This window comes from Apteryx rowi, unplaced genomic scaffold, assembly GCF_003343035.1.
Source record: "Apteryx rowi isolate R43461 unplaced genomic scaffold, aptRow1 scaffold_1011, whole genome shotgun sequence".
In the NCBI taxonomy this organism is placed as follows: domain Eukaryota; kingdom Metazoa; phylum Chordata; class Aves; order Apterygiformes; family Apterygidae; genus Apteryx; species Apteryx rowi.
This window is the reverse complement of record NW_020447211.1, coordinates 86,455-102,187: the sequence shown is the minus strand read 5'-3', so window position 1 is coordinate 102,187 and position 15,733 is coordinate 86,455. Positions and strand designations below refer to the sequence as shown.

Below are 15,733 nucleotides of genomic sequence, written 5' to 3'. Positions count from 1 at the left end.
TAATACCCCTGCCTGCAGCAAATCAGTCCACATCTGTTGCCTCGTTACCTTTCCACTCAATTTAGTAGTCCCTGCCAATTTTCTTCCTTTGGAATTCCGAACTGCTCTCGCTTGCTTAGTATCTGGTTCRCCAACAAGTGTCAAATCCCTTATATTGTGTATTAAAGCCCCCACTGTTCCAGTTGCAGGCATTACTATGCCAAATAGTAAGGGCTTTAAGGCACTTGGAGCCCCCCTTAATAACTGGGTCTTCATCTGCCGCGTTATTTCCACACCGTCCGGTCCTTCTCCATCTGCTAATCYGATTGCTACCCYTAGCTGCYGCAACATGTTGATCCCTTCCTCCAAAGTACGCCACGCTCCCACTGTGGCGGCTAACTCATCGGTGGACGGATAAGCACCTACCACAGCAGCACATAACCATTGATATAATGTTGGAGCTACRATAATATTTCCTGCCCCGTCCYGCGGAGCAGTTAATTGGGTAAGATAATACTGAACTTGAGCATCGGTTGATAAGGGGCTCATTAAATTCAGCTCCTCTCTTACGAGACTAAGTGATCTGGCACCTGCATCCCATGCTCTCACTGACCAGGCTAACAAGGACTCCCCATGCTGCTGCTGGAAAGCAGTTAAAAACTCACGCAATTCTTCGGGGTATACGTCCTAGATTGCTCCACTGTATTCCCRTCTACTTSCCTCTCCCCCTTCAGTTGCACAAGAGGTCGGACCTGGGGAGTAGCCGATTCTCCTTCTAATCCAAATTCAATCTCCGAGTCAGATGAAGTACTCCAGATATTGCCATCCCACTCCTCCGGGTCCCAGGAAGGTCTAGCTATTATTGCTCTCACCTGGGCAACGGTAGCTGGGGCTTTACCATAGCGCGCACGGCGTTTGTTAGCCATTCGTAAAGCTAATCGCTCTACCCTATGGGTTAATTCCTGACTCTTTTCAGCTTGGCTCGTGATCAACTCCTGTGCTACCGCCCTCGCATCATGCAAATCTCCATTCTCCTTCTCCAGATCTTTTACTYGTTGCTGCAAAGATGATACCTCATTATCTAAGGCTCGAATGCCCGTCAACAGCRCCCACCCTAATTGTCCRRYRAGCTTCYGAGCTGCTTCCRAAGCAGCAYGGAAGGGCATAGCCTGTAAAGCGGATTCAACCGCCTTCGGGGTAACATTTTCCCCCTGTGCCAACTCTGGCCAGTCCTGGGGGACTGCCAGAGTGGCAAGCAATGCAGCTACTGGCCCCCACCACTCAGTCTGGGGCCATCCTGGCAGCTGCAGGCGAGCAGTCCCTCCGTGGCTCTCGCCCTCCCCCTTCATTCTCCTTGGCCACGGCATTGTCGTTTGTGTATCCTGCCGACTACGCCAGTTGTAAGGGTCCGGCGGGGGCGACGCCTGGACTCCCGGCAGGAACAGATACACAAACACAAGGCACACTAAGGTCAACGCTGAGCGTTTATCACCTCTGCGTCTGAGCGGGGGTTCCCCAGCGATTTCCCGATCGAGGCAATAAAGGAGCGGGAGAGTCCCTGGCACCGCTGAGCGTCGGTCCATGGCGAGGAATGCCGGGGGGGCACTATACATGGGTTTTGTGTACTACACACATGCACAGTGGGCACATTGAGCTCATCGCTGATCTCGAGTCAAAGCCCAGGTGCACACCACACTGACATAGGCCCAGCTACATGGCTATGGGTCAACATGTCCTGTTGATGCTCCTTTTCCCACGGAACTGTCTGGCTAGCTTCCATCGCCTATCTCCTCGACATTCTTCCGCACTTTCCCATACAACATATATGTTAACATACATCAAAGAGGCATATGTATGTACTCCAGTCATGCTTTTCATTAGCAGATTTGTCAACCTGCAGTCAGAAAAATGGGACCTTTAGCTTGGTTTTTCAATTATGAGCACAAAGTGCATTTAGCTCTCATCTAAACACATCCCTGAAGGCAAACAAGGCTGGGTCTTGTCAAAACTTGGACAGGAGGATCCGAGGGAAGCCATGTGAGAGGGGGTTAATTCCTGCATGCCAGACATCCTTTGACCCTTCCAGGCCCAGCGATACTGTGTGCTTGGGTGCTGGGTCGCTCCAAGACCCAGCCACATTTTAACAGACAAACACGCCTTTGGGTGGGATTGCCAGTGAAATCCAGGGCCCGACTGAATGCAGCATGGAGATGGGGTATTGTCACTTTACCAGAGCCAAGCCAGAGCAGTGTCACCCCTGAAAGAGAGTGCAGGGTGCTGTACAGGGGGGAAACACAGATAGTAAGAGAGGAGATAGTGTTCTCTGTCTTGGAGTGCAAAGGCAGAACAAGAAGGGGCCTGGTGCTCAGCCTTTTCTTCAAGAGGAGGTAAAAGTTAAGATATCTAAGTAATTAGTTTATCAAGTGGCTTCTGTGGGTACTTGCCTATGGGCAGGGAGAAAGCAAGCCCACAAAGGGAGAAGGCACATGTGCAATAGGGGCTGTCTGCAAGGCTGCATGCTGGGAACATGAAGTGGGCAGGTTTGGGAAGATGGTCTCCAGCAAGCCTTTCACTTAGCCTACTCAGAGCACTTTCATTCATGGCTTACAGTGCCTCCTCCCAGTGTTATTCTTCTGTAGCAACTACTCAGCCCTGAAGTTTTTGCAAGAAGGATTTTGTCAACAAAATTATCGAGCCATTACCTGTGATCTGGCTCAGGAATATCTGGCGTAAGAGAAAGAGGTTGTATCTTTAATCAGACTTTTTAATTAGTCTATTTAAGATAATATTATCTCCCAGCAAAACCTCGGTCCTGGTTTCTATCCCTCTATGAGTCCTTGTTTACCAGCACAGTCTGTGGGGCCTATGGGCACTTGTGGACATTGGGAAAGAGGGTGCTAGGAAAATGGAGATTCCTGGTCTCCTTGTACCCAGGGTAGCTTGGAGCCCTGCAGGTCCCACTGGGTTTCAGGGAGGGGCTAGCTAGATCCAACAGGACTGACCTTGTCCTATAGCAGGGCAGGACAAAAGGATAGCTACAGCAGATGGGAGACCTCCCCCCCCCCCCCCCCCCCCCCCGCGGCTCCCTCCCCCCCCCCCCCCCCCCCCCCCTTTCTTTCTCTTTGGTGTCCTCCTTTCCCCCCCCCCCCCCCCCCCCCAATCTGAGGGCTTCCTCAAACCATTCATCCACCCAGATCGCTTTGATGCTGTGTGACCTCTCCTTGGCACAGCCCCATCCTGCAGCTCTGCCCCAGGCCCAGCCAGGCCTTGGGCTCTGATGCTGGCTGTTTGCCCAGGGAAAGTGCTGGTGAAACTGGTTCTCCTGCTTTTGCACATCTGCATTTCCTCTGAAGAGGAAGGCACACATTTGGGGCCCAGGAAGGCAGATGAAGGGCTCTGATATGTGGGAATTGTATCCCAGCCCCACTCAACAGTATGGCTGAGCTGCACCATGGTTGAAAGCCATGGGGCTGCTGTGCAGGGAGGAGACACATCTGCCCATGTTAAGAAGAAATGGTGCATCACAAACACTGCTTTTATGATGACTAAAGCACTGTCAGGAGCAGCTGCCCATGCTCTGCTCAGTGTTGTCCCTGACTCACTCTCACCCATCTCAGGAGCATGGCTGAGTCTGGTCCTGCCATCCTTGCTAGGACAAGGTCCATGGAAAATGGGTGGACAAGTGCTCCTGAAGCTCCAGAGCAACCATGGCTGATCTAAGGTCCCCTCAGAGTGAACACAGCTCCTCAAGGGACCTAGGGCTGGATCCCTGTGCTGGGACTATTGACAGACATATGTCCCTGTAAGATGGCATATATCCCGGCCTGCCTGAGTGTGCTGTTCCACTCACCACGCTCATGAGGGGTCCTCCACTCTCAGAGGCTGCAGTGGGGCTGGCAGTCCTGAGAGCATTGCAAAACTCTGCATTTCATACGTGGCCTCAGCTGCATCCTTGTTCCGTACTGGGACAGGCTATAGGCTGCGCCCTTCCTTCCCATGCCCTCGCCTGCACAGAGCTGGGCTCATAGGCTGGATGCAGACTCAGGGTGCTCTCACCTGGCCCTTGCTTTAGGCAGCCCAGGGGTTGGGACCCTCCCATGCACTGCAGCCATTCACTGTCAGGTCAGCCTAGACCCAGCAATGTCTGTCCTTCCCCTGCCCTTGAGCTCATGTGGAAAAGGGCCTTTCCTGGTGGCAGAGCTAGGGTTGCCAAAGCAGGTTTGCCAAAGGGCTGAGAGTGGTAAAGAGATCCAGATTCCTGAGAACGGAGACAGAAGTAGCACCTCTGAGACAGGTCTGTTGCCTGACGCTCAGTAATCCACCTGAGATAAGCAGACAGAGTCACTGTAAGCTGAGGAAAGAGAAACTATAGCTCCCTCCCAGCTGGGAAATCATTACCTGTCCTTATGATGCAGGATGCAATTAAGATATTATCACGTAACCTCTGGAACTTAGTATTCATTAAGGAAGAATCRGGAGAAACAAACTTACCAGACATTCTGCCCACGCTCAGAGGCAGGAGCTGGAGGGTTTGGTGGGGGTGGCTGCCTGTGCGTGGCAGCTCCCCAGGCAGTGAGCTGTCTGGCCGCAGCACAGCCACATGTGCGTCCAGAAAAGAGTCAGGGGTGGTCAGTGCCCCTGTGTCCTGCATAAGGACAAGTCCCCTTCACTCAGGAAGGCCCTGTTCCAGCCGCTGTGCAGACAGCTGAGGATTTCCAGATCTCAGAAGGTAGCAAACACTTTCTCACCCCATCTAGTGAAACAGGTGAATCCAAAGGTTACTCGGTGGGTGGAGGTGGCAATGCAGGAGTGGTAGCAGCTGTCTGAGTTCCAGGCGATTGCCGCAGCAGCAGCACATGCCAGTGTGAAGGGGACTGTCATGGAAAGAGCAACTGGTGTCGAGTTTGAACCCTGTTCCGCCGTCATGGGCCTGGCCATGTTTAGTCTGAACTGCAGACATATATATCCTGAGACTGAGAGTCTCCAGAGGATTGCTCAGCTCCCATCTCCACCAGGTGGTACTTCAGTTTCAGTGCACAGAGTGGGACTTACCACTGTCCCCACCTGGCCACCTCCAGCTGCAGGGAAAGGTGCTCTGGGAAGGTCATACCACACAATGTAGTTTCCCCAGGGCGCATTTCCCTTCTGACATCTCTGTGTTTGACTCAGCTGAGACAAAGCAGCTGAAAACTGGGTCTTTCCAACGTGCTCAGCCTTATGATAACACTGGCAGCCTCTTATCTGTAAGCAGAATCAGTAAGAAACAGCTCAGCTGTCTCACCTGGAAAGAGCAGGTCCCCTACATCCATGAGTCCTTCCCACCTCCAAGCCGAGAGAGCTGGGTGCAGGATGAGATGGGGCACTGCAGTCAGGACCAGCTCAGAAACGGGCTTTGAATGCCTGCCAAGGGATGGAGGTGGCAGGTGGCTGACTTGCTCTGCTGAGGGGTCATGCGATCAGCAGCCCTTCCCCACTCCCTCCCAGCTCACCGCTGTTTCTGAGTGCCCGTGTCTGCGGGGACCCTGGCTACACCAGGCCCAGGAACACCTCGAAGGTGGGTTGTACATGTGGAAGGGATGACTGCAGTCCCAGGTGCTAAGTGCCAGGCCATGTTTCTGTCCACATGAAGATGTCCTAGCCTTCTTGGCAGGAGAGCAAATTGTGTCTCCCCTGGCTTAGCAAGCTTTGCTGAAATCCCCCTCGCAAGGCCATCCTTCCTATTCCAATGTGATTTTCCTTCTCATTTTAATAAAACTTTCTATCAAGACACCTGCTGCTCTGTGTGTGATTTCAGGACATTGGATACTGCAGATGTTACTCTCACCTCTTAAAAAGGTTAGAGATTTGTAATGGAAATATCAAGATTGGTAAGAGTGAAGAAAGGACAGAAATGTGTGTACATGCATGTGTGTGAAAGCATCAAAGAAACGGGGAAGCAAAGGTTAAAAGGAAAGGTGTGTACTAATTGCTGCAGAACATCATATTTGTGATTTCATTCCAATGAGGAAAAGGAACAAACTGGCCTAAGATAAGGTGTCAGAAAGATTCAGAACAAGGCTGAAGCCATAAATACCCAGATAAGGTAAACAAAAGAACTGTGAAATTCAAGAATTTTGCCTAAAAAGCTTGGTTTGTTGCTGCCAGTCAGGAAACCCAGAGCGACAGTGAGGACTAGTGAGCTGGCTTCCCCTGTCCTCCCTGTTGCACACAAGTAATCCTGGCTTCACCCCTGGGTGCACATGTCTACGCACTGGGGAGTGTGTGGGCCTGAGAGTGCAAGCGAGATGATCTTATTTACTTGTTATAAAGTAAAATCACCTTCCTCTTCCACAGTATCTTGCATTGAGTTTTGCTACAATTTCCCATAACCTCCCCTGTTTGATACAGTGTTTCTTTTGCTCTTCCTTGATCTGAGCCTTCAAGCTAGCAGTGAGCCGAGCAAGAGCTTGGTGTAAGAGCTGGAGGTCTGTAGTGTTCTTGTCATGGCTGTGTCAGGCTCCTGGGCGACCAGCCTCTGTTTCTCTCCAGTCCCCCTGTTTTATCCTAACGCAGCTCTTCTCAAGGGAAGACCTGAATATCCACCAGGACCTCTGAGATACACACAGCTTCCTTAAGGCTAATGTCAACCTGGAGAGAACTTTTGGGAACGGCATCCTTGCAGCTTTAACTGATCGACACTCTTCCCAGCCGGCCATGTCCAAAACCTTTTCTCCTTCTGTGTTTAAGTTTGCAGGCTCCTTTCCCATGATGTTCACTAACAAGAAGCACCTCATCTCTGCTGTTCTGGGGGCGCTGGCCATGTTCTCAATCATTGCCCTTGTTCTCAGCCTGGTGAAGATTAAAGATGTTACTCTGCCACCCACAGTCAAGGTGAGCACCACTGCAGAGAGCAGTCATCTGGGACAGATGCTCTGAGACAACAGTTCATCTTAGGGGTTAGGAATGAGTGGGGCTCAGTAGGAACTGCCTTGCAGTAGGTATGTAGGTCTTCCCTATCCATCCCAAAATGTAAGCAGAAGAAGCAAGGCACAGGCACCTAGGAGCTGGGGTCACCATGTGCCAGGTTGAATAATACAATACCTCTGGCTGACTCCTTGCCCTTCATCTTAGACTTCATCACCCTGCTGTGCCTGCAGAGTGGCTAACCCAGCAGTGTCATGGCTTGTGCACAGTGTTAGGACAACAAAAGTAGTAAGAAAAAATCACAATAGGGAGAGCCTTGTGGATTCCTGGCAGACAATGATTCAGTCAGGGTCAGAGCCTCTCTTGCCAGGCACTGTGCAGGCAACAGATAGGAGCCTCCTCTGAAAGCTAACCACAATGCTGTGCGCTCAATGAATTTCAAAGGAAATTACACTAGGGCAGGTGGGTACGGCTGCAACAGCAAAGCCCTGCCCTGCTGCCTCTGCACCACAGCACACAGCACCACATGTCAATACACCTCTACATGGCCTTTGTCCCTGCCAGCTCCCACTAACCTCGTCCTGACCTGCCCAGATTGCAGAACAAACATCACTGCTCCTCCCCATCCCTCCCCTGTGGCTTGGTATCCCACTTCATCCAAGCTGGAAGAGGATCAGTGAGATCTCAGAGTGAGATGGAAGGTTTCTCAGGGAAAAGGCACACAGCTGGATCCTCATGGACCGAGACTGGTGTCACCCTGCCATTTGCTGCCCAAACTGGGTGCAATGATAGGGGAAGCAGAGAGCTCTGGAGATCGGGGTGCTGCTGGCCCTGAGGTAGAGCCAGTATGTACACAAAAAATATTTAACCAATAAAGACAAGAGCATTATAAACCACCAAAAAAGTGCTTGTGTGAGTTGGCATTGTTGCATAGACCTCAGCAGAGGGAATGAGAAAGTTTCTCAGTTGCCATGAGAAATGACCATGCTGATGCCATACATTGAAGGGACCTGTCCTGTCACTGCTCTGCTCTGCCATGGTGTAGATTGCCATACCTTAAAGAGGATCTATGGATTAAGAGTGCTGTTCTTTGGGGCATCCTCTGGCATCTCAGTTTGAACAACCTGACCAGGGTCATGGCAGGGCTGGGGTCCAGCCCCACCACCCCTGCTGCTCTTCCTGCCAGCCATGATGTTTTCATTTTTCCTTCCAGTATGGGATCGTGTTTGACGCAGGCTCGTCCCACACCTCTCTGTTCGTCTACGAGTGGGACTCAGACAAAGAGAACAACACTGGTGTGGTCAGCCAGACCTTGTCCTGTGATGTCCAGGGTGAGTATCCCCCCTGCTGTGGGCTTGATGCTGTCCTGTGTGTCTGTATGGCAGGTAGGGTGACCTGGCCTCCCTTTTCTTGGCCTGCCAAAGCTGGGGCATTGCTTGGCCAAGTGGCTTCCCACTCCCAGATTACCACTGACAGCATGGTGGGGAGGGCCTGGCTACAGTCAGGGTGGTCCCTAACTCCCCAGCAGCTTCACTCATGGTCAGTGGGCTCTCAGCACCATGTAGTGCCCAAATGCTTGATGGGACTGAAGTGTCTTGGAGTTCTTGTGAACTTTCACTTCTCCACCTGGGACTATCCCTAGCAGCAGAAACCACTGTCCCAAGAGGGAAACATCTCATTCACAGAGTTGGGGACAAAGTGTAATTGGAGGACACAGGAGGGAACCCTTGGGCAAGAATTTCACTAGCTCTTGCCCATTCCTTTTGGTGCCTTGGTTCATGCACTGCTTGGAGGTGACGTATCCCATTATCTCTGCTTTCAGCCAGGCCTGTTTCTGCCTCTAAGAACAAGTGGAAACAACTCCTTGGGCTCTGTTTTGCCTTGGTGCTCTTGGTCGCAAGCTTGGCTTCTGTGCTGTCATCCAAAGAGGCACTGGAGCACGGAGCCAGGCCTCAAAGTCACAGTATGGGACTGACACCTCCACTGTGTGTCGCACACAGTCAGATTTATGGTGGGACAGGGAAGGGACTTTGCAAATTTCCACTCTGGCTTTTGCTGTCTGGATGCAAGAGGCCCAAGCCTGCACTATCCCATTGATGAAACATGGCCCAAATGGCACTCTAGGCAGTTCAGAGCCCAGACCCCAAGCACAATGTAAAACATCTCAGATCCTCAGCTTGGACCACAGATGAAGCCTGCCAGTGCACAGATGCAAGCCAGCAGGCTGCATGTGGTACATGGGGCCAGACGCTGCAGATGCCTGCTGAAAATGTGGGAGACATGGGGATGCTGTAGGAAAGGAACATAAGGGGAGACCTGGGTGAGCCAGGTCTCACAGGCCCAGGTGACCTGGCAAAGGACCTTCAGTTGCTAAGAGATGACTAGCCTTGCTGCCCCCAAGTCCACTTGCTTCTGCATCCCTGTCTCCAGCTATTCCCATCAGCCTGTCCCAGCCTGACTCTCTTCCAGGGCAAGGCATATCAAGCTATGCCAGCAATCCTCCAAAAGCTGGCGAATCCCTAAGAGAGTGCCTGGACAAAGCTCTGAAGGTCATTCCCCCTGCAAAACAGAGGGAGGTACCAGCTTATCTTGGAGCAACAGCAGGCATGAGGCTACTGAGGTACTTTTGTGGGGCACTGGGGTGAAGGAGAGGTGGCCAAGCTGCAAGCAGTCAGTGGCGGCCTGGCTAATGCAGCATCCTGTGCGGGGTCAGGAGTTCCTAACTCTTGTGCTACCTTGAGCAAGCGACTGAGGACTGGGAGAAAGCCAGCAAAGTGGGGACACATGGGTGGCTGAGCTGTCCTGAACTTCTGGCCCTGGGGGCAGAGAGGCTGCCCAGAGACATACATTTGGCATTCTGTGACCCCACAACACAGAAGGATGTTGCATTGCTCATTTCCAAGCATGAAATACTTCTCAGTGCTCTTTGTTTGCTCTTCATTATTCCTTACACATAAGGGAGTTGTTCCCACCAGGGAATGTACCTTCTGTAAACATGGTTGGATGCTGACAGGGGAGTGGGTTAGAGGTACAAAGCAAAGGGGTGTTGTGTAACCTGATCTTACTTTTCACTGGCTCATATTAGCTCTCTTCAAATGTCAATGTTAATTTCATGGTTCTTGGTTTTATGGCTGCGGTTTTCTAACATTATTTCTGTGCACTGACAATCTGACCACTTCCCTGGGAAGGGAACCAAATCATAGCCTGATGCTTACTCACTTCAGAGAGAGAGAGAACAAATACCAGCAGCCCCAAGAAACCTCCCCCCRCTCAGAAGTCTGAAACCAGGCTGACATCTTCCTAAAAGACCCACTCTAGTTCAGCTACCAGTTCTGGCTTTGATGGTACAATCAGTGGGTGATGTTCAATGGCCTGTGCTATGCAGCACATCAGATGAGCTGGTCAATAAAGACCTCCTCTGGTCTTGAATGCTATGAAGATAGGCAGCGAAGGGTGGCCTGGCAAGCCACTTTGCAACTGGGATCAAGTTGCCATGGAGGGAGGAGATCGATATTGTTCCTCAATTTGTTATCCCAAGTCTAGGTGGAAGGACAGCTGGGATTTACACAACAGAAGCTGCATGAGTGGCTTCTACAAGCTAGATAGCAGGAAACATCATTTCACACAAGCTGCTCATTACCAAAAGCTAGAGTCTGTGAAAGAAAGTCTGGGAGAAAGCAAACTGTTTCCTTGTATTTTCTCTGTAGTAATGATTTCACTGAATATGTGTACCGAACTTTGGATCCTTCTTAGGGAACAGAACAGCTCAGCTGCAGACCAAGTCCTGGCTGAAATTGCTAGGACCATGCAAGAGTACCCTGTGGATTTCCATGGGGCTCGAATCATCACAGGGGAAGAGGAGGGAGCTTATGGCTGGATCACCATCAACTACCTACTAGATTCCTTCACTAAGGTGGGAAAAGGTTGCTAATATGGGTTTTTTGATCTTTCTTAGCTTCTTAAGTTAACTTAGCACAGAAGGAAAGGTCTGGGTCGTTGCCATTCAGGAATGATCTAGGAGAAGTAGCAAGTAGTTCTCTGATTTGTCGACTGTGAAAGAGGAGGGAGAAACCAGGAATGAGGGTGTCGCTACTAAAAGCTAAGGGCACACCTCCATATCATGTGGACACAGGGAAGAAAGCCCCATGCTAACACTGACCAGGGCTGGAAAAGCCAAGCACAGCCCTGAAGGACATCCCTTCTGCTTTATTCTATTTGGTTGTGATCCAATCCAGTTCTGCACTGGGTCTCTTACTTCACTCACTACTGATGTGTCAGGGCCCTCTCAGAATTACAAAACCAAACCAAACATGTGGCCTGTGCCTTCTCCTGTCCTTGCCTGGACAAACTGTGAGCAAGTTAGAGTCCTGGAAAGGGTACAGAGGTTGCTGTGCTTGGCCAGGGAGTGCTGTCTTCCCAATAGGTTAAAGAGACAGCAAGGTCGGCCTTGCAGCCAGATGGTAACAGTTTGCCCCTTAGGGTTTTGCCTTGCTGCCCTGAGAAGGCCTGTCTCCCATATGGTGCTTGGGGGTCCCAGTTTTTGTTCAAAGTTGCACTCTGAAGGAAGCTTAAGCCAAACCTCTTTCCTGTCACCCTCCTCAGAAAGCGCTCCCAGTATTGCCACAGCTCCCAGCAAATGCAGGCACTATCTGGCTCCTGTGCAAGCTAACAGAGGCTTATTGTAGATGTTGGCTGTGCTTTCCTTTTGGACTAATGTTTCTGTGGCCTACTTTTCAGAAAGTGCAGAGCGTTCACCCTTTCCAAGTCAGATCCCCAACAGTGCTTTGGTCTGGGTACCAGTGACTCTAGCCCACATGGGTCCTTGCCACACTGGAAAATCTTGACCATCAGCTGCTTCCATCTCTGGATTTTCTGGCTCTGGCAAATGTCCAGAGTGGTCGTGTGCAGAGGGCAGTGGGCCCTCAGGTACAGAATGAGCCAGCTGAGTCCCCTCCTCAACGCATTTAGCAACAAAACCCAACTGACTTAAATGGGTGGAGAATTCTGCTTGGGTAGAGTAATTATGTCTGTCTCCTACTCCTCTTCCTGTTCTATCTTGTCTTGGCAGTACTACCCCAAAGAACACATGTGGGTCCATCCAGAAGTGGCCAGCATTTTTGGGGCACTGGATCTTGGAGGAGCATCAACTCAAATCAGCTTTATCCCCAAAGGTTCAGTTATAAAGTGGAATGAAACCTCCAAGTTCACACTTTACGGGTATAACTACAACATCTACACCCACAGCTACCTCTGCTATGGACAAAATGAGGTGCTGAAGCGCCTGGCAAAAGAATTAATTGCGGTGAGAGGGAAACCGGGTGGTAATCAGACTCTACTGTTACGCTACCAATCACAAAATTTTTAAAGAGTAAAACAAGAACATATAATGCTCTTTCAGAGAGGCATCAGCAGGGTGTGAGAGATGGTAGAGACTCCCTGGAGTGTGGGTAAGCAGACCTGGAGAGGAGCATGGAAAGCCGTCAGAAGAGAAGGTTTGGGGAGCTCTTATTGCTGTCTGAATATGCTTCATGGGAGGGTATAGAAAAGACAGAGCCAGACTCCTTTCAGAGGTGCAAAGTGGCAGAGCAAGAGGCAACTGGCACAAGCTGGAAAATGAGAGATTCTGGCCAGACATAGGGAAAAACTTTTTCAGAATAATGGTGGTTAAATATCAGAATAGGGCCCAGAGAGGCTGTGGAGTCTCCATCCTTGGAGATATTCAAAACTTGACTGGGCAGGACCTTGTGCAACCTGGTCATGCTTTCAGCTGAGGGGTGGCATAGAGACCCCAATAGGTCCCTTCAAACCTCAATTATTCTGTGACTGTAGGGATCTGAGAAAAGAGAACCAGAGACTTTTCTCAGGCAATTTTTGGAAGATCAGAAGGGAATGGCATTTTCATGGAGTTGAACCTTGTCAAAGGGAGCAGCCAGGAGAGCCAGAAGGGTTTGCTCATGCTGCACAGCCAATAAGACATGTCAGAGGGCCATAACTAGAGACAGAGCTAGAACTGCGGTGGAGAAGGCTTCATCTGTCCCAGACCACAATCCTACTGGCTTGGGGAGAGGCTTGCTAGACCCTGAAATCTATCTGCCTCAGTGGCATAGGAGGGTGATAAAGAGTGGGAAGAGGCAGGAATTAGACAAAGCAAAATATGCGTTAGTGTTAAGCTCAGGCTGGGACTGCAGACAGACAAAGAGAACAGGATTAAATGGATGAAGATCATTCCCTGCTAAGGGGATGGGAGATGCCTACACCTGTGGCCATGKGAGCGAAGCCCTGGGTGAATCCCTGCATATCCCTGCTATTGGGCCTATCCTCCCTGGGGATTTGGACAAGGCTGCAGCCTGCAAATCAGAGGGTTTTCCTATTCCCAGGAGTCGTCCTCCAGCACACAAGTCGAACACCCTTGCTACCCGAAAAACTACAATGAAACCATCTCGCTGTCTTCCTTCCACACCAGCCCCTGCACAAGCCAAAATGACTTACATCTAACTCTGGCTGACAGAAACGTGACCCTGGAGGGCAGAGGAAATGCCAGCAGGTGCCTGGCTGCCATCAAGAAGCTGTTCAACTTCTCTGCATGCAGCGAGAGCCAGAACTGCACCTTTAATGGTGTCTACCAGCCCCCTGTCAGCGGGCAGTTCTTTGTAAGGCAAATCCTGTCCTTTCACTTCCCTTGCTGTCTTTAGAAACCACTGTCCTGTTCAGGGGGACCTTTTGTGTCCCATTAAGAGGCCCCCCTTTCCAGGCCTTTGCAGAGCTGTGGACAAGGGGCAAAACAAGGGTTGCTTGCAGCAGTCTGCGTGGTGTGTTTCCCCAGGTGACAGGGTGCTGCTGTCAGACACAGAGGTGCTTCCTCTCAGGAGTAAATGCTGTTGCAAAGTGCATGTCCCTTGGGGCTGTGGTCTCCCTGCATGCTGGGCCATGTGGCCCATCCAGGGCATCTCATGACAATGTCATCTTCCCATGGCAGAATTGGGGCACAAAGCACTCAAATTGCCACTCTCCCAGSGCACACCAGGAATTTCTGCTGTCTGGTTTTCCAGTCAGCTCTCAAAAAGGAATCATTTTAATAAGAGATGCTTACTTGAAAACCAAGTTTTCAGTCAAAATCCAGCATAGCCAGAAGCCTACAGACTAGGTCTTGCCCGTGCTCAACACACTGCTGTAGCCAGTAGACATGTATGCCTTTCAGCTGATCATTTTTGCTGGGATATGGACAAGAATGCACTGGAATTATGCAAGGGTGGGACAAACCTGGTGAAAGCTGCCCCTGCTGACAGCCCTTCCTGACTCAAGGGAGACCAGGGCAGCTGCCTGAGGGCACTTTTTTCCCCACTGTTACTCAATGCCATTTCTACTTCTTGCCTTTCAGGCCTTCTCAGCCTTTTACTATAACTTCAGATTCCTCAACCTGACCAACGGGCAGCCTCTGGCCACTGTCAGGGAGACCATCCAGAATTTCTGCACAAGAAGCTGGGAAGACGTATGTTTCCCACGATGGGTCATGGGAGGCTATGGGAAAGCTTCACAAGTGAAGGGGTCCTGGGGCAGCAGAAGAAGAGTGCAGATGCCCCCAGGACAAGGCTCCCTGGTTCCTGAGCTGTGCCCTACACATCAGAGCCATCCCTGAGCCCTGTAAGGGAGCCATGGACACCTTATGCCTACCCTTGGGGTTCCTCCTTGTTCATTGTGTGCATGAACAACACAGAGAAAGCAGCAGCCAGGGCAGATGAAAACAACAGTTGCTCCCTTATCACAGGAGCTGCAGCTGGGGATGGAGCCCTGGAGAAGGGTGAGAGAGGAGCCAGCTGCTGGCACCACTGTGGAGGGGAGTCAGATGTGGTAGGACAAACATGGGGCAGAAAGCAGAAGCCCCTTGTGCAAGGAGGCTGAGATGGGAGGACCTGGGGCAGGAGGAGCTCCAAAATGTCTCTATTTCCCTGTGGAAATGGATAGTAAATCCTCCTGTGAGGAGCTGCCCTGTCTGGGTGTGTCCAAAATACCTGCCTAGTCCGGAAGCAAGTGTCTTTCTCTGGATGATGGGGGTTACAGAGCCATCACCCTTCATTCAGCAGTCATCAGAGCATTGCCTCTGCATGGAAATTGCCTGCTGTCAACTCATTGCTATTCTCTGGAAATAACTTCCCTTCCTTCTCCCACATGCCCCCCAGCTGTCTTCTAGCTACCCTAAAGAAAAGCCTGAGCGACTGCGTAGCTATTGCGCCAATGCCAACTACATCCTCACACTCCTCCTTGATGCCTACAAGTTCAATGAGACTAGCTGGAACAGCATCATCTTCCAGATGAAGGTAAGCAGCAAACTCAGCCTGCAGGCAGGAATAGAGGCAGCACTGGGAAAAAAGAGCCAGCTGCCTACGTTGGGGTGTAGGCATTGTTGTGAAAGCCATGAGCAGCACCGGTCAGAAAAGTCCTGCTGGCTTCACATCCCAGCATGGCAATGCACTCGGACACAGCTGTCCACCAGCACAATGCCCAGCTAACATCCAGCTGTGCAGCTCAGTCACATGGCCAGGCTGATAGAAACATCCTGCTTTGAGACATGCGCTGTGCCTGTGCCCAGCCTCGCACACAGTGGCACCAATGATGCCAGTGGGAGCTCTGCGCTAGAGCTGCCTTCAGTATCCCCTCTCTCCTCGGGCAGGCAGGGAGCATGGACATCGGCTGGACCCTGGGCTACATGCTGAACCTCACCAACATGATCCCAGCGGAGGCTCTGGAGTGGGTGAAGGGTCATGATCCCTCCCTGTGGGCTGCAGCTGTCGCCTTCATTGTGCTCACTCTTGCCTTGGGTCTTGTTGCCCTGCTCATGCGCTTGTGGCTGTAG

The 15,733-nt window shown here is 51.2% G+C and overlaps 1 protein-coding gene across 1 annotated transcript; it reads left to right on the top strand.

The window, feature by feature from the left end:
* The first annotated feature begins 6,723 nt into the window (after nt 1–6,723).
* On the top strand, nt 6,724–15,733 carry LOC112965252 (ectonucleoside triphosphate diphosphohydrolase 8-like). Its single transcript, XM_026064072.1, has 9 exons — nt 6,724–6,849; nt 8,096–8,213; nt 9,352–9,502; nt 10,636–10,795; nt 11,951–12,184; nt 13,260–13,532; nt 14,261–14,371; nt 15,060–15,197; nt 15,551–15,733. Exons 1-9 carry the CDS (start codon nt 6,724–6,726, stop codon nt 15,731–15,733), a joined length of 1,494 nt encoding a protein of 497 aa, XP_025919857.1.

Coding starts and splice junctions, on each gene's coding strand:
- LOC112965252 (XM_026064072.1), top strand. CDS start 6,724: ATGATGTTCACTAACAAGAAGCACCTCATCTCTGCTGTTCTGGGGGCG. Junction 13,533..14,260: donor CTGTCAGCGGGCAGTTCTTT/GTAAGGCAAATC, acceptor CTTGCCTTTCAG/GCCTTCTCAGCCTTTTACTA. Junction 15,198..15,550: donor GCATCATCTTCCAGATGAAG/GTAAGCAGCAAA, acceptor CTCCTCGGGCAG/GCAGGGAGCATGGACATCGG.